Genomic DNA, 24,737 nt, shown 5'->3' with positions numbered 1-24,737 from the left:
TACCTTCCAAAACTGAGGTGTATGGTATAAGCTAGCTGCCTTCATTTCTTAAACAATTCATGGTGTTCACCTCTTTCCTTTAACTACACAAGGAAACTTGACATCCTAGTTTGGAACAACCCATCCACTCTCTTCAGGTGCCTCTTTTAGGACAGACAAAAGATGCTGCAAGTATTTGCTGTTCTCTATGGACTATACAACTACCGACAGTAGCTGCCTGTCTTTTAGGTGGCTGAAGTTAGGTGAGATTATGCCACCTATTAATTTAAAAATAGATCCAGGGGGTATTCCTCTAGTGAACAGCTGTTTAAACATTAATTTACAAAATAAAACAGAAATTAGAATTGGTTGGCCTTGAAAAGCAAATACCGCAACAAACGATTGTATCTGCCTGTGTACTGTAGATCAATACTTGATTACTTGATGTTTCAACCTAGACTTTTAAAGAGTTGCAAACATTAAATACGTAATTCTTTGGCATATTTAAAGACGACACTTTCTTCCCCTGATCTGACAGCTAGAATTCAAGTGGAAAACAAAGGCGTCATGTAAAACAGAAACCATGCAACTATGCTACCTTTACTATTAATATGATTATATCACCAGAGACACAAGAATAAACACTAGTGCAGAACTAACAACAAACAGTATCCTGATTTCTTCTCGGTGAGGTAAATCAGTTTGGCACTGGATAATCTACATTTGACAAGTTACATGACAGGGACCTTACGCCTTTTAGCGTAAACACCAGAAGATAAAATGACATGTATCTCAAAATATATTTGGAATAGTCTAGAAGACAACCAATTTTCTTCTTCCCTATTGAATAATGGTACCTTCCATCCCAAAGTATTCTCTTCAAAATAGGTGACACAGATATTGGTACATGTCTCTAAGTAGTATAAATATGGCAACTGTTCAATGTTCAGCATTCCAAGGAAAGCTGTAAACATAGTACGCAATAAAAGTAGTCTTAAATTGCAGGTACTGTGTTTTCCTGCTGTACAGGGCTGGTGAGTGACTCAAGCGACTGCATTCTCAAGGCTTGCATCTGAAAACTGTAAAGTAACCACAAGACCAATGAGACCCATTTACTCAGCAATCTCAACTGCTGAAGCAAAAACTTAGCTTGCAATTTACGTAGACACATGCCTGAGTCCAGGGAAGGTCCTGTTTACCGAGGCAAAAAATGTTTACAGTATTCCAAATTCTCTGAATTTCTTCAGTGTAACTTAGAGCATATCCTGGCTGACCACCGAGAGCTTTCCTGAGAAATAGCCATAGCTGTCTTCTCATCTTCCTAGTACCAGTTATTTACCATTATAATTATATAGACCTTTGTGGAGTTGCACCTTATTTCTACCTGCAAAAGCAAAGCTAGAAGCAGATTCTTTACTGTATTTGTATGCAAAGTGTGATTTTCAGGACATGTAGAGAAATCACCAAATGAAATTACTCTTCTGCAATAGGTATAATCTGCAGAAGACTTGATATGTACAGATACAGAAGACATTTTCGTTTACAAAGATATTCCAGTGTGAACATAAATGCATGAACATGTAGAAACTTCTGATGCTACACAACTAGTCAATATTATTAAACTATAAAGAAAAAGAGCCTTTGCTCTTCAAGAAGTCAGAATGCTTAGAATGTGTTTAATTGGCCATTACTAAGCTTTCAGATCAATTTAGGTCTTTTTGTGTATGCCTATCACTTCAAACTAAAGTGAAAAGACTAAATATGATTTTACATTACACAGTCAGTTAGCTGGATAATACTAAACGTTTTGGCATATGATTTTTACATATGATTAGATTATGCCTTTAATAAAGGAGCTTTGTAAAAAAAAAAAAAAAAAATCATTGCTCACTTATACTACTGGATGTTTCCACATCATTGCAAGATGCCTGTGGCTCCTTTATCAAAGGATCATAACAAAACAATAGTATATTGCCAGGTTATAAGGTAAGGAAATTTCATATTAGTTATTATGGTTTATTCAAGATCCTCACAGTAACATCTACATAAGTAAATGCATTAATTTACTGCTTTTCAGTGTTGTGATTTTTTATAATAATCACCCACATTTATTTCAAATATTTAGATGTGGTAAATGGCACTAGATTTTTGACCTAAAAATCAAGACCAAAGCATAAAGCCAGATCATCCATTACATGATTAACAAATCAAATTAAGTCACCGATGAAACCAAATTAAAAAAAAATCAAAAACCACAAGAGTTTCACAGGGCAATTTATAGAGGAGCTCTTTTCAAAAGTGTTTTGAGACACAGTAATAGTACCCCATATTCTTTAAATAATCACAGCTGTACATGCTAAAGCACATTTCCTGCTATGGTTAATGTTTTGTTCAGTAGATGCAATCTCATCTATAACACTGAATTGCCCTTCTTACGCTGTGGGATTGGATTAAATGGAGCTCTGTCCTCTTCCTGCCCCAACTCAGAAACTGACTTATGCACCTGCTTAAAAAGTGTTCCAGTCCCCTCCTTCACTGACTCCCCCAAAGAAATGACAAAGAAAGAAGGAAGAAATAACATACTAGAGACTACGTTGTCACCTATTCAAAGCTTAATGTAGATTCCGCAGGGCACTGCTACTCATATCATTGCAGTCATGGCAATTTCATTTGGAGTATCAGAGAGAAGTATGTACATATGTACGCAGCTCACAGCATTTTGTCAATAGAGTTGGTTATATAGAGGATATCAGAGAATGTATTTAGGGATATTATCAAACCTGAATATGTCAAAGAATGTCACAAAGAATGTAAACTAAAAAAGGAAACTATGATGGGCATTTCTATCAACAGCACAGGCTTTGAGTCACATCACTCTCATCTTGGGGCAACACAGTCATACTGGTAATGGTTTAAAGGCAGGATGATGGGGAACAAATTAAATGAGCCAGTGAGGGTGATGAGACAGTATTTCTCCATTGATCTCTTTCTGGAATGACATACATGATGACGGAACAGTCAAGAGTATTTGTTTGCTTTTCCAGATCCAGCCAACTTCAGAGTAGGTCAGCTATGATTTGAAAATACAGATTTGTATTAAAAATACTGCACCCAGGACAGAGAGGCAGAAGTGCTGCTGTAGGCAACAGGTACTGTATTCTTTAAGTATGCTTCAGCTGAAGACTACAGCAAGACCACACGGCATGAGTAATGAAGACATTCAGATGAAAGCTGAGATGAAATTAAATGTATTCTGTAGGAATATAGTAATCTGGCTGCAGTGGGGCTTAATTTTACACTTTTGGCCTGATTGGTCTTTAATTTCATGGGTGAACTCCACTGATTCCAGAGGTAAATTCAGGTTAACACAAATGAAAGATGACTGTGCAATGTAAGGAATTTTAAGATGAATTAAAAACAGTCCAAGTGATATCCATTAATTACTCTGGACAGTAAAAATAGCCCAGGTGTCTTCTCTCAAGTGGGTGGGGAAGCTGTCACTTTCATTCACTGGTGGTTCTAACAGCTGATCAGGCTCGGTTTTTTAAATGCAAGCCTGATTTTTCATTTAAACTTGTTTTTCATTAGCATCTCACCTATCCTGCCACTAGGATTTTATCTTCTAACTTCGAGGATCACTAAATTAGAACTCAATCAAAACATGGAACAAGACTTATTGGGTAAGATCTATTTTTGTATTTCTGTATGATGCCACTTTTGGGTTTTTTGCCCATCTTTCTGCTCATTGAAGGTATCCCGAGCAGCCTACAAATACGCGGGTCATTACAGTGCTCCTTTCTAAATGGAAGTAAATTATCAGCTAATTTCAAGTTTTCTCTAATTTCTCTTAAATTCCAATACTTATGAAAAATTATGTATCAGTGAGCCAGCTCCTTTAAGAGTCTTGATTATGGATTTTCAAGGGCTGCTGACACACTGAGATTTCTGAATTCTTCCTGAGCTGTCTCAGTGCAGAGCAATCAGTTTACACATTCCAGCTGCATCTATAAACCACAACTGAGCACACAGAATAATACTGCTTACATAGTTGATGTTACTATAATGATTAAAATGACAAAGGGCTCATTTCTCTAACGTTCTCTACTATGTTTTGTATTACATCTAATAAAGGTGTGTGTAAAGTATCATGAATACAGTAAGTGGAAAGTTTTGCTTTAATGTTTATCTACACTACAGAGTTGTGTCGGGGTAGGTATGCTGCACAGAAATGGGAAATGCTGCACTTTTCCGGGCACTAGCTAGCACTTTTGCGGTGCTAGCTAAAGCACCTTCTAGCTTGGACAAAGTTATGTTTTTGAAAATTGACCCTAACCTGCTTATCTCAGAGGATCTGAGAGCAGAGCTGTATAGAAAAAAAAGTTCCTACTGTGGAAAAAGTGTATAAGGAAAATCTTTTTTTGTGAGTGTGATGCACCTGTGTTAGGATACTTAGCTAGACTAGCACAGTCAGTAATTCTATCTAGACATGGTCAGTAGATACGTGACCCTGGCAGCATATTCCTCATGTTGCACAACTGTAAATCACCATGTAGCATACAGGATACTGGAGAATGAAGTCCCCTCACTCCAAAACACTGCTATCAAAACAAAATACCAGTCTCACAATTACAATCTGTATACTACAAGTTTTTCATGCATTCTAAGCATCAAACATGAATTCATTAAAATTATCAAAGACCATGAAGAACTTTGTGTTTTCTCAGTGACTGCTGGACCAGTACAACAAAACCAAATTATTAAGCCTTCAATAAGTATAGACAACATAGAGCAGAAATAGGAGATGATGCGATGAAGGAAAATATGTCAGTTCCCAAACCCTGAAACATTGTGTAGTCACTTGTGAACTGGAAGGCAGCCAGACATTCCTACCTTAGAAGACTCCTGTTAACAGCCACGTGAGCTATCAGAATTCACAGCATTTTGCCTACTAGTTGAACACCTAGCACTTGACAAAAATTATTTCGTTTTGACTTTCCATCATAAACAAATACACCTTTAACTAATAAACAACTTGGTCAATAATGTCTAATGTAGGGTGACTGGATCTCAGAGGACACAGTGGAAGACAACTGTTAACACTACAGACAGTGCATTGTTGAAAAAGCTCCCTTAAACACTTGTAATGGGAACCTTGCTCAGGGAATAGCTACTGAATCAATATCCCTCCTTGGTGACATAGGCCTTGTATTACTGGTTATGTGCTGCTTTCAGTGTGAGTTGCAGAAGAGAAGTCCTAAGTACTTCTGATCGTAGTGAAAAACATTCATAACACTTCACAGAAGCAGTATTTTGTGTCTAACTTACAGGCACACAATTTGTGATCACACAATGTGAACACACAACATGCGTCTATGCGAAATTCATGAGAATTTCTTTACTTAATATCTTTAATTTTAAACCGTCAGGATTTCTTTTGGAAGTATTTGCAAACCAACTATGGTAAATGACTGGTATAGAGAAATGGAAGAAGCTGCTGTAGATGAACATTTAATCAACTTTCTATTATTCCAAGAGAACATGTGTATGAAAACCCTATTTCTCTTCACAGACTGAAACCGGTTTGAAAATCTTTGAGTTTTTGAAGCAAAAACCTGTTCAGTAAGTTGGTAGAATAACAATTTTGTAGTGTTAGAAAAATTTCTTCATTATAACTATTCATATTTATCACAATAAAAAACCTAACATAAACCTTAAGTAAAACAGTGTAAGTCAGATGGAGAAAAGAGAAAAAAAAGAATTTCTGGTATCTCTTGCTTATGTTCAAATGGAATAAATTATGACCTGAACCCGTCCAAAACTCCCACAACCAACAAAAATAACCCAACCAAACCAACCCCCCCAAAACCACCAAACACCAAATCAAAACACACGACCCTGCAATTCTTTTTTTTGTAATATACTTACTTTACAGTATATCTTTCTTGCTGTGAATGAGCCTGTCTACATGCAAGTTCCAAGAAACTACCATAACATAGCTGTTCATACTATTCTCACGAAAGCACACCATTCTGTCATCATGTTCATAGTTCCACAACTTCCATGGTGCCAATCATATTCTTCTCTAAGAAGATACAGTATAATTAATTACTGAAGCTTCTCCCTGCTCTCCAACTCACTGACATAAAGAATTAGGAAGTGAGAGAACTGTAGAACTTAGCAATCTTCACTTTGCCTGCATGTTATCATCACTGTGTTAATATAAAACAAGTAAAATGTTGTAACTCAGAAAAAAATCCAACACCTTCAGTTTTCCCAAACTCAGAGTGTTTGTGAGCTCTGTAGTGATGACCACTAAGGCCTGTGTTGTAGAAGCTGCCCAAAATTACTTAGTATCTATGTAAGTAATGCTGGCATGTTGTGTGCAGATTTGGAAAACTCTACGTTGAGGTCCTCAATTAAATCTCTGTTTTCGGGGGTTTTTAAACTGCATCTGGTCTATAAAAGGAAGATACAGAATTACCCCCTCTTTTAAAGACAGCGAATGATGTTTTTCTTTCTTCTGCTAAAACACAGAAAATTTTGACACATTTAAAATGACCGATATCTTACTCTACAGACAGTCTTACTAGGGTGAAAGTCTGAGGACTCTCAGACTCTCCGACTCTCCTCTGCTGAGGACTATCAGAAATTGGACCAAACTGTTCATGATATATTAAGATGGGTAATATCTCCAAAAGCAGACCTGTAAGCCCCATCTCTGTGGGTTTCTTCTCCTGACCTTGAACAGAAAAAAATGCTTCTCTTTTCCACAAGGAAAAACAGAAAGATTAGGCAATTCAGGCCACAGATTTTTGTGTGGCAAACTCGTAAGGGTGTTTAATGAGCTTATTCATCCGTGTTCTTCCTTCCTAACAGAGGGTCATCTTAAAAGAGCAATCTAATAACAAAAAATACACATCATTTAAGTAGTGAATTTTTGCTTACCTACCATAATATAATTAGCAGTACATCACACGAATGTATTTCTTCCCAACTGTTGAGTGTGGGAATGGTATTCACTATAATTGTTGCCTCCTCAGGCCTGTGTATTTGTATATTCATAAAATTCCTGGTGTGCATCTTCTGTTAAGTGGTGCAAACAGCAATGAAAGCAACAGTAGCTTGTTCAGAGAAAGCTTATTGCACATGCTTTGGTTTCTCCTTTTTCGAAAAGTGATTTCCCAGATTAAATAAAAAAAAAAGGGAAGAAAAAAATAAAGAAAGAAAGGTTACTTTTTCTTGCACCTTCCTCCAAAATTATTTGTGGAAAAATGCAGCATAAAGCCATAGTTAAAAAGCCTTCATTGAAGTAGGCCAAACGGAAAACCTGTAAACCCGAGACTTGTGCCCTATCACAAAACTGCTAAGTTAAAAAAAAAAATAAACAATGAAAATATAACTAAAAACATACTAGGTATGGCAAAATGGAACTTTTTCAGTGCATGTATGAGAGACTGGGGCTGTAAACAGTTAAGAAGAAAAAAGCCTTTTTGTATTTCACCTTCCTCCTAGGCTCCTGTAACCCATGCCAACATACTGAGCCTTCTAGTATTACTTTGTTAGGCAGTAGGGTGAGAATGTGACAGTAAAACAGGTGACCGGACATCCCATGCTAGTTGCACTTAATAGCAAAGTATTTTGTTTCAAAGACATGTTATGATAAATCAGCTCTAGGTATTGCAGAACAGATCTAGCACAGATCTAGAAATAAAATGCTGTTATATCAATATGAAATGCAAAGCAATGAAGAAAGAACCAGTGTTTGCCTGGCTGCTTTGATTATTTTAATACTATTCAGCCAGCAAAATAACTTGTATTAGAGAGTTTTGCTTACATGTGTACTTACCTGTTAGATTTGCTAGAAAAAGGATATACATCAAGTGTTAACTGGCTTTTTCACAGGTGTTTACTAAGATAACCCAAGGAGACTCATCTCCTTTCAGTTGTATGATGCAGCATACACATAGGCACACTTAACATTTTTTGGCCATCAGAATGAGCCTCCATGTGGTATGAGATAGCAGAACTCCATAAATTTTGATGCACAAACATTAGGGCAACTCTGCTAATTTATGTTAACCCTCTTGGCCAATAGAAAAAGCACTGCTCTGCAGCACTCTGACATTGGCCTGTTTCTCTATGGAGCTGATGAAGGAATTACAACTAATTATAGAGGCAATCAGGATCAGAACAGCCCAGTATAAATTGGGCCCAATTATCAGAGTAACACCCCCACTGACTTCAGAGCTGGGATCATATTAACCAAATCAAAGAGAGCACTTCACAAAGGACTTGTTTTTCTAACACACTCAGTGAACTCTCTTTTGTATATTCAGGTGCACATCTTCCCTTCTCAGCTGCCTCGTGCGACAAAGAACCTGGGCGCTTCCAAAGGCCAGCAGAGAAGGAACATTCTCACTGTGATACTGTCCCTCCAACACTTTGATTCCTAGTTAAACAAAGTGATTCAGCCCAGATCCCATTCTTACCAGCCTTGGAGATGGTCATGGCTCAGCTACAACACTGCATTTTTCCTTACAGAGCTAGGTATTAAGATCTATTTGTGACAGCGGTAGAGTTTGCACCTAATTAGGAAAAAAATATTGCATGAAGAAGAAAATACTAGTTTATAAGTATTTGCATGCAAATTCTAATATTTGTAAAAGATGAAATTAATTAGAAAATATGAACACTTGCATCTAGTCACAATGAGAAAGAGGATGCAAAAAAGATATTTCCAAGTTTTATAGTCACTGAGTTTGCTACCTCCACTGCTTTGGCAGCAGCACAAAGATGAAAAAATGAAAGATTAATGATGGAAGCAAATAGAAGATATAGAGCACTTGATTTTATCCTGTTAGCTAATATGATATTGCAATTGTATTACAATGCAAATTGAAATACGGTACTTACATGAGGTGCAGCTAACTTGCAATCAAGTAATCTTGCTCAAGTAGAAACTCTATTTTATATTGTTCTGAACACATGCTAACACAAAGCCACCATAAAAATGATCAATGCCACTAAGAAGTAGCATTGATTCAGCATACATGAACTTGACCAAGGTATTCTTCTTATGAGTGTCATCTGAAACAGCAGATTTCAGGGAATATGTTTAGATTAGTGTTTAATTTCAAGGCATACAAGAAGTACATGGATGGTATCACAAGACAGTACACACTCAGGAGAATGAATCAGATTGTACATGTGCATCAAGACAGTATCAATTCCAGGTAAACAAAACGAAACAATGATTAAACAAAATGAAACAATGAGAAAGCAAATCAATATTTTTTTTCTGAAAGAAAAAAAAAAAAAATGAGGAATAAGAAGGATCTTATTCCCTGCAGAAACGTCTTGGTATTTTTTAAATTATTTTTCTTCTTCTAAAGTATTTAAATGAACAGTGGAAAAATCCAAAGAATTATAACATCAGTATTTGGAATGAAGGAATACATCAAGCAAGCTGAAAAGCTTTTGACATGGGAAGATGCTACTTCTGCTGAGTTTTCAGAAGATGTGATTAGAGCATGCCAGTGGCCAAGAATGCAGATAATAATACTCCCTAGCAGGTGCCAGAAAGTTCAGCCTCCTAAGGGCAGGGATGTCTGGTCTCTGTGAAGGGCTGTGAGGACCAAAATTTCCTGTATAAACAGCAGAAGGCACAAATTAATATTTTTTTTATTTCTTTTTCAGGAATAATCTGCTTATTAAGAAACATACGCTTAAACTTTTCTATGATGAAACATTTTTTAATTTATGCAAACAGCAAAAACATTGCTTGCTGGTCAAATATAAATTTATTTTCATATGAAAGTCCATACTTTGGAATGGACAGTCCAGCCAAGATGCAATGATTTATTCATCAATCATTTCATGTCAATTATCATTAGCCACTAATATTTAATTAGTAGTTTAGATAAAACTGCTTTTTAAAAGCTCTCATTTGCTCTAGCATCTAGAAAATTCTGCTACACTCTTTTGACAATAACAGCATTTTCATACAAAAATAGAATTATGACATTTAAATTTTAAACTGAACTCAGTTACCTGTTGCAAATTTAGTTTAAACTCATCTCAGAAAACATTTGAGGTCCACTGAATTTCCAGAGCACCACTGGATTCATCATGTTCAAACTCTGCCTAAACAGCAAGATTTCTGTAGAAGACACTTGCTACCATCACAAATCCTGTCTTTAAGACCTGAGTGTAAATGAGGATTTAGTAGTGACAACACTCTAGAAAACTAGTGTCTCGCAGCTTTATGATTTACCTTAAGCAGAAAGCCTGCTAATGATTAAAGTACATGAGTCTGCTCTGGAAATCCTATTGAAATTGCTAAAAAAGTGGTGGGCGGCATGGTCTAGTGTGAGGTGTCCCTGCCCATGGCAGGGGGTTGGAACTAAATGATCTTAAGGTCCTTTACAACCCTAACTATTCTATGGTTCTGTGATTTTAAATGCTTTATTGAGCCATACGTGGGGTCTTACTTGTCAATACTCCTCCTTTTCCCTTCTTTTGCAGATGAAAACACAAAACAGGATGACAAGATCAACAGAGCCAGAATAGAGGCTTAGAAAAAGTGAGCCTGTGTGTTGTGGGAGGGAGGGTAGGCGTTCCTCGTGCACAGCCTGTGCTTGAGAACAGCCATCCGGAAGCATATATGACGACGTCCAACATCAGGGGCAATGGATGGGAGGTACCAGCAGAGGAAGAGTGGAATAAAGAACAGCAAAATGGGTAGAAGAGAGAGGCAGGTCTTGAGTTCATTTATCTTCCACATCTTCCTTTAGAGTAAGGATCAGATTTAGTCAGCCTGAAACAACTCTGCAGAAAATATGTACTTTGCAAATAGATCTGTTTCCTCTGTCCTACATAAGAACCATGAGGTATTTTAATTCCATTACAAATAAAACAAGTAGATCTTTGTTAAATGACTAAACTTGACTGCAAGTTAGAGTGCCATGAAAGAAAACATGTTTGGTGAGGTGCTTATACTGTTCCCAGACACTTTACCCAAAATGGGTGTGTGAAGGAGCTGTAATATTTGAGAAGAAACATTATTACTAATTAGTCTGCTTCAGATTATTACAGCAGAATGTGTCTCTATTTTAGTGATAACAAAGTAGGTGGTCAGATTTTTTCCTTATAAAGGTCAACTGCAAAATGTTTTGACAGACAGTAAAGGATTTTGATGTGCTGAGTTAGAGCTTTACACACACATGCAAGGAGAAAGTAACACTATTGACTATTACTGGAGAAACAGAACTTGAAACTGACTGAAACTGGCAGTTTTTGGTGTTTGATGTCTGCCCGAAATTTACTGAAAGTGGCAGTTTCCTGTTTGGTTACCGTCAGAAATGTTGAGAGCTACACTGACCGATTCACCCTCACAGCTGACTGCTCTTCTCCCAGTTGGGAATGTACAATCTAAACGTTATAACCAGACAGAGGAGAAAGGAACGGCAGAGACTACAGTATGATCCTAGACGTATTTATCAACCAAACGGTGATGCAGGCTCATCATTAAACCTGAAAGACAAACTGTAAATCGAGTTTATAACGGAGGCAGCACAGGTGGTCCAGACGATAAGTGCTGCTCTGGCGGTCTGTTTACCTCAGGCACCGTCCGCACCCAGCACCGCTCTGTCCTTGCCGTCAGCACACACCGCCTCCCGCGGAGCGGCGCGCTGCCCGCGGGCCAGGCCTCCACGGCGGCTCCCCCGGCCGGTGGCGGGGCTGAGCCCCGCTCCCCTCACGGGAGCCCGTCGGTGGCAGCGCGGGAGCCGCCCCGCGGCCCGCCAGCATGCGGTGCTTCTTCGCACCTGAGACCAGCGGCGGCGAAGCGCCCCGTCCGGGGGCCGACCCGCCTTGACTCATCCCCGCCTGGCAGCGGCGCAGGGGTAACGGGACCTCACCGCTGGGCGAGCGCACCGCACCTCACCGCGCCGCGCCCAGCTGCCATGTACCTGAGGGGCGTGAGGCACATCATTTTAAACAGAATGAATTCACCTTTTCTTCCTCACAAGTTGCCAGCGCTGCAGTGCGCTGGCAGAAGGGAGCGAGTCGCTAGGCCCCGCTCTGCCTCAGCTGGCTGCAGCCGCCGCGGGACACCCCGCCACCGCCCCGCGCTCACTCACCTCAGCGGCCGCGGCGCGGCCCAGCCACAGCAGGGCGAGCAGCAGCAGCGGCGGCGCCAGGTGGCCGGGGCAGCCCCTGCCGGCCATCCCCGCGCTCGGCGCTGCCTGCGCGGCGTTCCGCGGAGCTCGGTCCGGGGCGCTCGGACTCTGCCCCCCGCCCGCCCGCGGCTTTTGGCCTGGGGGCTGCTGCTTCGCACTCGCCTCGGCGCTCCCAGCGACCTGGGGTGCGGATAGGGGCCGGGGCTGGCCGGGGCGGGGCCGGCTGGGCCACCGCTCTCCTCCCCTCTCGTCTTCGCTCCTGTCCTCGACTGTCGCCCTGTGCGTCTCTTGCCTCGGGCAACACCGGCAGCCGCTGTCCGTCCGTCCGTCCGTCCTCAGCGGGTATGGAGTGAGAGAGCAGCCGGGGGCTTTCCCGCCGGGGAGCGGAGGTGAGCGCCGCGGAGGGGCAGCCCCGGGCAGCGGTATCTGGCGCTCATGACGGGCCGTCCCGCCTGGCCTCGGCGCCTGCCGGGGCCGGGCAGCTCGCTGAGGGGCCAGCCCCGTCACAGGACAGTCGCAGGTGTCCCAGGGCAGTCGGAGGTGTCCCAGGTTACTGGGCTGTCTCCGTCCTGCGCTTGCTTCTACCGCGCCGCCGTGACCGCGAGGGCGCAGGTAGTCGGCGCCGTCCGAGCGGCCTCGGGGCTGCGCGGCGGGAATGGGGACCCATCCGGGCCAGCCACGGGCAGCGGCCGTGGCAGGGCATGGCCTGGGCCCGCCCGGAGCGGGGTCGTCTGCAGCGCTCCGGCGGGAGAAGGTGCCGGTTAAACCGGGGCGGGAGCGAGGCGGCACCGGGAAGGGCGGCGGCAGCCCGGGCCCTCAGCGCCATCCCGCCGCTGGCCGGGGCGCGCCCGGGCGCTGACAAGAATGTTTTCCTTTCAGCAACACTCTCTCCATCAAGTGTTTCTTGATGAGACCGCAGAGACCAAGAAGTCCCAGAAGGGACAAAGTGCTGCTCACTGCATAAATGTAATGAAATGTTTCTCCTCAGGCTTTCCACATAGCTTAGCATGAGGTAAAGGTTTTCTGAATGAAAGTGTGATTTGTAAATTGTTGGCAATATGTAAAGTTTAGCTCATTTATGTTACTGACAAAAGCACTGCATGGTCAAGGTAACATCTCACCAAATAAAGTGCTGTTCTCAGATGATGCAAACTTAAAAGGTATGTTGTCCAGTCTGGCCCCAGCGGTCTTACCTTATCTGCAGTGTTTGTGAATGCTGGACAGGAAATCCTACATTACAGGTTTATATTAAGTACTACAAGCGATACAGAAAAGCAGCAATATGTAATAATATATGTATATAAGTCTGTCTAGGACTACTCATGCAGTACAGATCTAAAGCCTTTCATAGGGATAAAGCTAACCACAGAACTTTGTAAAACAGCTTGTCTTACAGGCATGAGAGTAGAGCTGGATCTCTACCAGTTTAGTATGAGCAGTAGGAACACATCTCCGGAAGAGCAGAGCAATATGTTCAGTATCAAAGATCCTGTACATCATCACAGATGTTATCACCTTGGCTCTAAAATCTCAAGCATCAGTGAGAGAAAGCTGGTGTGGACAGCAATATACAGGGAGAAAGGGTGGAAAATATCTCGTTTTCTAGCCAGATTGATGGTGACCATGTAGAAGAATAGTGTCTTAGGGTTACTGCTAAACTGATGGATTTTATTTGTCTGATTCCTAAACCTGTTGACTATAGCAGTGCTACATTTTTTACAAAAGGATACTGTAATGGGGACAAAAATGGGATCTACAGTTGTTTATAAGCCTTAGCACGTATAAATTACAAGTACCTAAATCCACCACTGTAATTTAACATTAGAAGAACTGGTGATAGACAGAAGGTAGCAGAGACTCATTTACACAAAAGTGAAAACAAAAGATGCAGGGTTCTATGAGATAACAAGGTCAGAGGAAGCAAGACTACAGTGGAAGAGAGTGGTCAGTCCTCAGAAATAGTGCACATTTAGATGCAGAATGAACAATGACTCTCACTTAATAAACAAGATAGAACTTAAAAGGAGAGCTCTTCAATACTAGGCCAAAAAGATATTGGAAGAAAGCAGGCAGACCACTGTTAGGAGGCAGAACACCTAGTGAATTAACTATTGCTCTAATAAAAATATATTGAGTCAGTTTTCAAATGATGAAAACCCTGTACGGAAACTTCAAAATAAAAAGAAGTCATCAAGCTCAAAGCAAATATAGGAAAATGCTAACAAGGGGGATGCAACGGAAAGACACAACATTTTGAAAGCAGACCTCTTTGGGCCCAGTCTTATCCCAGTGCCACCTATTTCACTGACCTTGAGCAGCTGACTGCTATGTAGTAGAGCCCAACCTGATAGCAGTTATGTATTTTACAGTTAAGAAACAGCAAGTAATGTTGCATTATGAGACAGTCACTTAAAAGCATATATGCCTTTAATGTGAGTTTCTAGGACAGATACAGGACAGATACATGACTTCACAGTAGCATTGAGGTAGAACAAAGGTAAGATCAGCCACTGATATTCTCTCTCCTGCTCGTTATTACCATAATTGATGACATCTATCCAAAGAAAGTCTATGAAACCTCAATGCAGACTGTGTTGGTGATACTGTTGCAGTCTGTAATACCTTCAGAGAGCTACAAACTTAAAGAGATGGTCTTGTCTGACAAAACAGCTGGCAAGGCATGCTTGTGTCAAAAAGTGTACCTGCATCTGCCTGTAGAGGTACTTTACAAAAAAAAGAAAAGATCCAAACAAGCAAAAACCAACCAACCAACCAAAAAACCCAACAAAACAAAACCAAAAAACCACCCAAAACAAAACAAATAAAATCCAACACAAAAAAAGCCCCCAACACTCCCTAGACAGACAAAGAACAACCAAACAAAGAACAACCCCAAAAAACCAAAACCAAACTATACCAGTAGTGCATGAACAACAGAAAAGTCAACCTTAATACTAGAAAGCAATTGAAAGCTGCAACAAATTGAAGTTTAGTTTGTTTTTTTTTTTTTGCAGTAATTGCTATTTAATGATTTTAGCTTCAATTTTGCTTCCTTGGTACTCTATGGTAAAACAAGGATAACTGTTTTCTCTTTTTATAGATAAGTAATATTTTTATGTGAAACATTACATTTCTATGAACTTAATATAAAGTGCAAAGTTTCATAGGACACTGTAAAAGAAAAAAGTAGGGCTTAAGGAAAAGAATGAAAACAGTATGGAATATGTCCATCACATACGAGGCAGAAGTCCTATCGAAAACAGTATATGTATTCTTGTAATTAAACTGACTACCCTAATCATATGCATAACAGAATTACATTAAAATTGAGTACACAACCCTATTTTTCATTACTGAACTTCTGAATTCTTGACTTTGCAACTTCAGTGGTCTTGTTACACATGATGTTGGTGTCTTTAGGTGTATTGAGAATATAGTTAGGGCTGCTCTATTTTTTTTTTTTACATCTCAATATCTGTAGCTGTGTGTCTGCCTCGAACTATGGCTCATGTCCTGTAGTCTTAGTCCCTAAGAATGAAATTGCCTTCTTTCTTGTCTAGAAACTAAACATCTCGGTTATGTTATACTGCCAGCTTTTACCCCTTTGGCTTTTGAGGATTTTATGAGCTGAGGTTTGGTGATGCTTATATAAAATATTTTCCTTTGGTGGTATTGAATGTGTTATTATTATATTATTAGCAGTGTTGTTGGTTTTTTTCTTTTCTCTTTTGCTCTTTTTCACAGATGGGGATCTAGGGCACAGAAACAGGCTAAGAATTTGGCAATTATGGAGTACTGTACAGTACATGTGGGGTGTGATCTTGCAGCATGGATTGGCTGCCCTGAGGGTATTTATTTGTTAGTCAGGACACAGTAGCTTTCAAAGTATCTTCTTCATACTGCGGGATATGAATATCCTCTGCATACACATAGGAGTCAGTATTATTTATAGATTAGTTCTGGTTAGAAATGTGCGACACTGTCTAAATAACAGAAAGGAAGACAGTAATGTTTCAGGAACTGTGCACTCATTTGTTTTACAAAGAAAAGATAGCTGCTTTTTGAACAGCTATCAGAAAACAGGCAGGTTCACTTCTTTGCTCCCTTCTCAGTAACTGATTGTCTTTGCTTACTCAGGAGACTTCTCCAAAGGAAGTGAACCCCTGTCAGTTCACTCTAGTCAGTGTTCAGTCTCCTCAAAATTAACCTCCCCACATTTGAGGAAAAAGAAAAGAAATCCTGTGATAATCTGTGCTAGCCTGTGAAAAGCTTCCTAAGCCCTCAGTTTGAAATAACCAGCGTGAATCATTTGCCAGATATGCCTTATTCCAAAGTATTACAGATTTTTTCTTATTTGGGAAATGTAAAAGTTTGCACAGGAGCAGGCCATTTCTCTGGATTTGTGAAGCTTTGAGCTTACAAAGGTTTTGTGCACCACATTTGCTCACAAAACTCCATATATGCTATTGGACCTAAATCAGAGGTCACAAATGCACTGTGTAGTTAATTTATGCATGCAAAATTTGGCTGGCTGGGATTGTAGAGGCCTCTGGTCAGTCCCATGCTTAGGGCTTCCAGCTTCCTAAATTCTGGCAAAAGCTGTGGAAAAATGTTCTAAAAATAAAGCTAAAAAATTCTAGGTAACATCTCCAATGATTGCCATCTATCCATGCATATGGGTAGAAATCTTGAGCTGAAAATATGTATATATGTGCAGCTTATTCTGCATTCAGAGTAGTCCTCTTTTTCTCAGATGTATGCATAGACACTAGTCTAGCCCAGTTTGCAGAAGATACTTCTAAGTATCTAATAATGCAAGATGCAATTTGTTGATTATTTCAAACACTGAATGAAGACTATCTTTTCTCTAGGCTGAAACCTTGTACCCTTTTTATGTTTATCTGCAATTTCATATATAGTCCCCTTGAAATAATTGGATTGCTGATAAAATGCAGCCTGAATAGGAATAATACAATGTGGTGCCAACATAAAACTGTGCAGTGTGACATATGTAAATGGTTAAGACATATTTTGGTTATCCAGTAAGTATTCATGTTTGTACATCAGATGTATATTTTAATATAAACAGGTTCAGAGGGGAAAACAACAACAGTATGGAACAGTGTTTATAGACCATCCACAAACAGAAGGAAAGAGAAGACCTGCTGTTTAAAAAAATCAAAGAAAGAAAAGTGCTGCATATACAGATCCTCAATCAGTGTGAATGGCATTAACAAAGGATTCATTTGAACGGATTAAGTGGCTTATCGCAGCTGCCTGGTGAGTTTTACAGATCACTAAATTTTTTAACTAGAGTCGCTGAGGTATATTCTTAGCTATCAATTTAACAGTAATAAGAAATCACCAGTTAAATAATTTGTAGGCTGTCATAAATTTGATAAACCTATATGATAATTTATTGTATTTGATTATGATTGCTGGTCAGTAAGTTTGTACTGTTTAAATTTTAGGTACTACACTATTTAAACAGGAACAAAGAGGAACTAAAATTGGGTTTGTTTTAAGAGGAAAGATATTTCTATGTTCTAGTGCTGAACATCTTTGGAGAACAAAAAATAATGACCAACTCAAACCTGAATTCCTGTCCCAGAATAATTTTGAGGGACAATTATTAAAAGGCATGAAGAAAACTTTTAGAGACTGATGGAAATGCCTGCTAGCAGCTGTGGCAGGAGTTCTTTCTGGAAGAAAATGGTCCTTAGGACTAGATTAGGATCACTGTGGCCTAGAATTTTGTGTGGTGTGTGGGATCTTCTCGATAATGTCTTCTAGGAAATATCAATAATTTTCCTTCTTCATGCATTGGGCTCTTGAGGAATGTGAAATTATGCTTTTCTAGCTGGGAACCTGGCCCAGAAAATGTACCTTGTTGAACCTGATGCCTCCACTGCTTGGGAGTCTTCTATTGTGCTAATATGCCTGAGATCTCTCCAGTGTCTTTTTCATGTTTATTTGGTTTGTGCAAACCCAGGCTGCTTGTTACTCAGGTGTTCCCTGAAGTAGCAATCTTCCAGCTCAACCCTTTCTCCAATGTTGCTGCTCTTGCTTTCTTCTGCATTATTTGTTAATGACTTACCTCTAAGAGCATTGTGTTGGTTTGAGTACATAGGCAATGTCTGTATAGCTTCAGGAGGCAGGGATTTTGAAATGACATAGAACAATCTGGCAAACATGCCTTCTATATGTGACTGGAAAAAGGGGAGACTGCAGCGCTGTGCATCAAGAACAGCATCATCAGATTTCCATTTCAGTTGTGCAAGGGCTTCATGAGAACTTTGCATTTTCTTAAATGAAAAGTAACTCACACCTGGCCAACGTTGATATGAGAAAATATATTTCCAGAGACAGCCTGAAAAAATGGCCTTAAATGAGTAACAATCAAAGAACAAACCTATGCTATTGCCTGCTACCTGCTTGAAGTGTTCCTGTGAAGTTAAATCCTTTTTACACAAACTTATTTGATGCATTAAAGGCTGAACTACTGGGTTGCACAAAACTCCTCCGCCATTTAGTACTGTAGCTGATCATCTGGCAATCTTCCATTGTTTAATCAGTCTTTTGTTTCTCATTTAGCGAGAGACAGTATGAGCTTCTGTCTTCAGTTACCCCAATTATTTTGATAAATACTTTGTTTCTGTAAAATCTGTGTATTTGAAAAAAGTAGCTGGCAACGTAGGTTTAAAAAGTGTAGCGTAAATGTGCATGAATTCATAAGTTAAATTTGTCAGGATTGAATTTATCAGCATATATAGGTTATATAAATTGCAGTTTGAATCTATGAATAATTAATAATCAGGGAGAGTAATCGTGGGTTTGCTGGCACAATTCTCCATGCTCCAAAGACTTGACCATGTGAATAACAAATCAAAAACAGAGGTTGATCTCAATAGGATTTTGGAAAATTTACTAAATACTTCAGTATTTGCAGGGTTGGAGTAATTTTGATACAGGCTTCACTATAGTTTGGAGAATAACACACAGTAGTCTGTACGTTATTGCCATATCTAATGTATCAATTCATATAATGAGTGACACCTTAGTTCTCGTTAATACTAACGTTAGTATGAATATTAATTATTAATAATAATACTTATTTCCTGTATTGCTGTAGGGATCTGGAGCTACTTTTTGTTTTAACTTAGTCTATTTATTTTTTTTCATGTAGAAATAATAAAAGACATGATTTCGACTTTATAATCCATCACTTGCGATGGTTGGCATGGAGCTTGGCTTTGCCAGCAGCTGCTCTGGAATCATGTAGCTATTTTGAGTGCTGCTTTGCTCCCTGCCTTTTCTCACTCTATCTCTGAGAAAAAGAAAACAGCACCAGCTAACTCATTTTGTGGCAGATGCAGATCATCTCTGTTGCTACTCAATCTTCACCCCATGGTGTCCATGGAGAAATTTTTCTGGAATGGTTCCTCTCTGGCCATTCCTAATTGTGGGATTGGAAGTAGGTTACCAGGGGGAAGTTACAAGAGCTTTTACATAGCCTTGTTCATGTCTATCTGTTTGTATTCAGTCTTTGTACACAAATACAAAAAGACAAATACATAGCATGTGCTGACCATCTCCTGATGGTGCATACCCCTTATAAATATATTTTTAACTATATAATCCCAACCCCCAATTGGGACTTAATCATGTGTACACAGTTCTCACTTTTTAGAGGCAACATTCTTGTGAAGGTTGGAGGTTGCGAATTTAGTTTTAATTTAGCTTATTCCTTCTTTTAAATCAGGTGGCTGCTGATGGTTTTTTCAGCACAAGAAATTGATGGGGTAAGTGACATTCATATTTACTTTAAACAGGTGATCAATAGAATCGTATGGGTCAAACAAGTAATGTTATATACATCAAGATGATGTATAGTTCTGTGGGAAAACTGTGACCTTTTTTTCAGTATTTCTGCAGTTCTAACTTTCCTTTCTGTTCCGGTTGCTCAGCTTAACTATTTTATAATTTTCTCCTTTGGTTCTTCTAGATTCTAACTTTAGCATCTTTAGATACTTTTGGAAAGCTGCACATAAAAAAACCCTCTCTCATGCGCTGAATCTGTCTCCTTTATCACAAAATTCCCTTCAATGGCTCTGCATTATAGCATATATCAAACTCTAGCTTTCATGCCCTTTTCTGTACATTAGCCTTGATCTTAAACTGGCCTCCTGATGTACATTCCCATCTCTCTGAAGCCAAAATTTCACAGATGATATAGCCTCAATATCTACTTTATTTTCCTCTCTGTACTGTCCTCGATATTAACCTTATATTTGCAATGCCCTCAGTGAAACTTTTTTCAAGTCTGTCCTCTTGGCTTCTTTCAAGTATTTAAAAGCTCTTTTTTGTTGTTTTTCACCCAAAGAAATCCCTTTTTAGTTAACTGTTGAAAACTGAAATTTTTTTTAAATGAATGTGTTCAATTAGAACAAAGGGTAACAGCTTACATGTTATTATAAACTTGCATTCCACTGACATTCCAGTAGAGGCAAGTTTTCAATAACTAGCTGAGAGACTAGTGTGGAGTAGATTAGTAATTTCATGAGAAATCCAGTGTGTGAAAGAGAAGCAGTCTGTGAGAGAGACTGTCACACCCTCTTGTTCGTTCTGAGCTTTGGGAGTACCAGATATTCTAAAAATAATGTAGATAGAACAGAATTTTTGCTCCTTATCTAATATTTGTCAGTGTTTTCACCTTGAAAAATTGAAGTATTAACCTATGGTGTTCTGTTGGTTATTAAAACCAGTAACAAAACAATGTTGACCTTGATAACAATGAAATCCTCAATGAGCAAATATTTTCATGTTATCACTGTTGACCTGTTTACCTAAATTATTATTAAATCTTTTAAGTCTTTGTCATCCTTTTTGAAATGACTTTGATAATTTATAGAATTTTGCTGAAAAAAATGTCACCTAGTGGACATTCCAACCATCCACTCACTATGAGTTTATAAATGCGTATGGTGTGTATAACTGGTATATGTTTAATACTGTACTTTGGGAAATAGAAAATAATAATAAAATCATGTTCACTTACCGCACAATAAAACTACTGAATTTACCTTTTAGTGTGGTTTTGTGTCTCCTTGAATATGCATTTTTCCCTCATAGCAATTTGATGAAACAAAGTAGTCGTTTCTTTGCTATTAACAACACAAGGACAGAAAGTTTTAATACAAGAAATAAATAAGTTAATGGTAGGCAATGCATAATTACACCATGCACGTGCTTCACTTTTCATTTAATAGAGAAGAATTAAATACAGGGCTTTATTGCTGCATGGGCCTGTGGCTCTTCAGCCTGTTTTGCCTTTTATCATTTAATTGTTGTTAAACAGTCTCCTACCTTAATGTGATGGGTTACACATTTCATGTTATTACAAATTAAATTCTGATTCTGTTAAATTTTTTTCTAGATATATCCTATTTCGTTAGTTGTCTTTAACTGTAGTATTTAGCATTAGTTAACATAACTTGCAGGTAAGATATTCCACCTTGCACAGCAACAGTAGTAAGCTTTTCCTTATTGCCTCTACTTTGCCAGCATGTTTATGCTGATGAGAGATCCAAGAAGGTTGGGAGGATTTTAAATGTAGTATTGATGCATGTATTTGATTAAGCAAACATTGGAAAAGGTTCGGATGTGTCAAACTGAAGATCCACACAATACTCTGATGTTTGCTGCTCTGACAAGTTTCTTTATCAGAAGGAAGTTGCCCTGTGGGTATGCAAGGGTGGCCAAGTATTTTGCCTTAAAAATCATCTAGTCGAATATTATGTCCAGTTGACAATATTTGATGAAGTGATTGTTGTCTGTTGCTTATTGATAAATCCACACACTTTTGATTTTTAGGGAGGATATGCATATATTGACCCATGTGGGGGACAGGATTGTTCAGTTTGTCGGTGCTTTCCAGAAAAAGGATCAAGAGTAAGTGATGATTAGAACTAATGATAATTACTGTTGTAAATACTTTGCACATTGCTGTTCTTTAAAATCAATATGGCTGACACCAATCAATAAATCAATATTCAGGCATAAACAAGTCTGAATATAGGAAACTATTATAATTCTCTCACTGGTATGAAGTACTGCTATCATCAAAAGAAGTTAAGATGGTAAACAAGTTTGTAAATTAGGTTTGTAATAATCATGTTGCCTTTCTTGTGTTAAGTGTCCTTTGAGATCAATCTAGTAGTTAGACAAAGGTTATTCTTAATATATTTTAAGTTTAGAAATCTATGCTCATCTACTAAGAGGTTGGATAAAAGAAAATGTCTATGCCGTTTATTTAACACTATAACTAGTGTTATGAAAATTAGATGTTTCTTATTTGGGTTAGGTCATTCTGGAAAAGCTTGCAGACTTTTTATTGTACTAGCTTAATGCACCAAGTATAAAAAAAAACCCCATCTGTATTGTCTTTGCCTTATAAATAATTGTAAAATATTGAATGAAGCCAAGGCATTTTCATATTATACACTAAAATTAGTAACTGTGTATGTTGCTGTTTGTTAAATGAAAATATGCTCCGGTGCTGACTAGTTTATCCTGGCTGTTCCTCTAAATATATATCTATATACTGATAGCAAACAATTTAAATGTTATATGATAGATACATGCCCTTATTAGTGAACACCTGAAAAATTGTCAGTTAGTGATGGCATTTGTTTTCTTTCAAAGTACTACTGTTAAAGTTTAGGGTTAGAAACCTAGAACATGGAGGATCAGGTTTTAGAAGAGCTGCATGCCCCCATTTGTACAACCTGAGTCACCATAAAAGCGAGACACACCTTTTCCTTCCTGTGCTTCTGCAGTTAGCTGCATGCTTTGCTGTGTCATGATCACTGCCCTGGTGTCCTTGGATCCTATCCTAATCCTCTGGGATTATGGGTATATTGAAGACCCCCATTGCTGTAGGATTTTCATAATAGGGGCCTAGGATGTGTCTATCTCTGTAACACTGTGTTAACAAAAGGGCATCCCAGGAAAAGTATTTTGACTAGCAGCATTGCAGTGTCTCTCAGTGCTACTGAGTGGACTGTTTTGGATACCAAAACCCTGATCTGAAGTGCCATTTAAAACCAACTGTCTTTGAAACTAGAAGAAATTTCCCTGATTCTGGTTTTCTCTCAGTAGCCTGGAAGTTCTGAATTACGTGCCCCTCATCAGTCAATAATAAATACTTACTGCTCTTTCCTAAGCTGTTCTCCCCACCACAGGTAAACTGAACTATGATGCAATCATTTGCAGTTAGTCTTCTAAATTCCAAGGATCTGGACCTAAGTGCCAAATAGAAGTGTAATAAACATTTCAAAATAGATTCAATGTCATTATGCAAATATAAGCCTGAGAATTTTATCATTTTTTGAAACAGCTCTGAAATAAGTATGCACACTGATGGATAAAGTCTCTCCAATGTAATATGAATTTATATTTAATGCAATCATTTCTATTAACCAGTATGCAAGAAATAGAAGTACATATCAGTATCTACATGAAATATGGCTTAACTAAACACCACTTCAGATAGATTGCTGCAGATATTTTCTATACTAATGTATGGTGGAAAATTATTTTCTATAGGATTACTTTTTTTTTTTTGTTCTACAACCCTGTTGATTTCTAAACTTTGCTGTGTTCTGCCTTTACACTCTGACACAGTGACTTTGCTTCCCTTGCTTTTGTGGAGACTACCCGTTACAAAATAAAAGATTTGTTTATCTTATTGTTAGCTTCCTAGAATGCAAACCAACTGCTTTATCTCCTTTGCTGTCTGAATCCTGCTCCTGGGCTGGTTCCTCAGAGTTTTGCATCTTCCTCAATTCTGTCTTTAAAGTGCCAGAAATAAATGATCATTGAAAGTCTCTGGCATTTTACAATATGCAAGCCTAAAATTTCAGAAGTGAACAGTTTATGAAATAATCCTTCTTTGTAAAGAAGTTGTGATAAGAGCAATGGTATAAATTTGGTTGCCGAGCAGTGTAATTTTTCCTTTTTCACTATTTAGAACAGGCTAGCTCTGTCAAAATTAAGGATGAGCTGCTCCCCTCAGCAAACATTTGCTGAAAGCACAAAAATTCTAGAAACTTCATGTACCTGCTGGCAAAAGGCAATGGAACAATAATCACATAGAGACCAGCTGGAAAGCCAACCTTATAGCAGCCCTCAAGGTTAACAAGTCTTTACTCAGCTCTGTTAAGCCAACTGCAGTAACAGGGGCTTTTGCAGAGGCTGAATGAGAAAGGCAGCATCTGAGTGAGCTACATCAGAATATGAATTAAGTTACTTTGCTATACATAGACCAGTCCACCTTAATTTTTTTGTTTGTTTATTTTGTAATCTTTTATACCACAAGGAGTCAGATGTAGGGTATTCCCTTCATGATCTTCCATTGAATATAGTAATCTAAAACTTACAGGGGAGCAAGGGCAAATTGTCTCATTATTGTTCTGCTAAAGTATCATCTGTGTTAGAAACACTCAAGGTCAGACCTATTATGAATTGATTAAACATGTTATTCAAACTCTTTCAAGAACTGCAACTAAATCCTTCATT

General features: G+C 38.7%; 2 protein-coding genes across 2 annotated transcripts in view; one reads left to right on the top strand and one right to left on the bottom strand.

The window, feature by feature from the left end:
- The window catches only part of COL4A3 (collagen type IV alpha 3 chain), a 60,387-nt gene extending 51,874 nt beyond the window's left edge, over nucleotides 1-8,513 (bottom strand). The window contains exons 1-2 of the mRNA XM_030495146.2: nucleotides 8,469-8,513; nucleotides 6,929-7,140 (exon numbers count right to left, since the gene is read on the bottom strand). Coding sequence (XP_030351006.1) covers nucleotides 6,929-6,931 — 3 coding nt within the window. The 5' untranslated portion in view covers nucleotides 6,932-7,140; nucleotides 8,469-8,513. The remainder of the gene's footprint in view (nucleotides 1-6,928; nucleotides 7,141-8,468) is intronic.
- Nucleotides 8,514-12,368: 3,855 nt separating this feature from the next.
- The window catches only part of COL4A4 (collagen type IV alpha 4 chain), a 73,226-nt gene continuing 60,857 nt past the window's right edge, over nucleotides 12,369-24,737 (top strand). The window contains exons 1-4 of the mRNA XM_030495145.1: nucleotides 12,369-12,547; nucleotides 17,248-17,438; nucleotides 19,921-19,960; nucleotides 22,032-22,109. Coding sequence (XP_030351005.1) covers nucleotides 17,383-17,438; nucleotides 19,921-19,960; nucleotides 22,032-22,109 — 174 coding nt within the window. The 5' untranslated portion in view covers nucleotides 12,369-12,547; nucleotides 17,248-17,382. The remainder of the gene's footprint in view (nucleotides 12,548-17,247; nucleotides 17,439-19,920; nucleotides 19,961-22,031; nucleotides 22,110-24,737) is intronic.

The sequence above is a fragment of the Strigops habroptila genome, chromosome 8 (assembly GCF_004027225.2).
Source record: "Strigops habroptila isolate Jane chromosome 8, bStrHab1.2.pri, whole genome shotgun sequence".
Classification (NCBI taxonomy): Eukaryota; Metazoa; Chordata; class Aves; order Psittaciformes; family Psittacidae; genus Strigops; species Strigops habroptila.
Note: the sequence above shows the minus strand (reverse complement) of the source record. Positions and strands in the feature narration are given on the sequence as shown.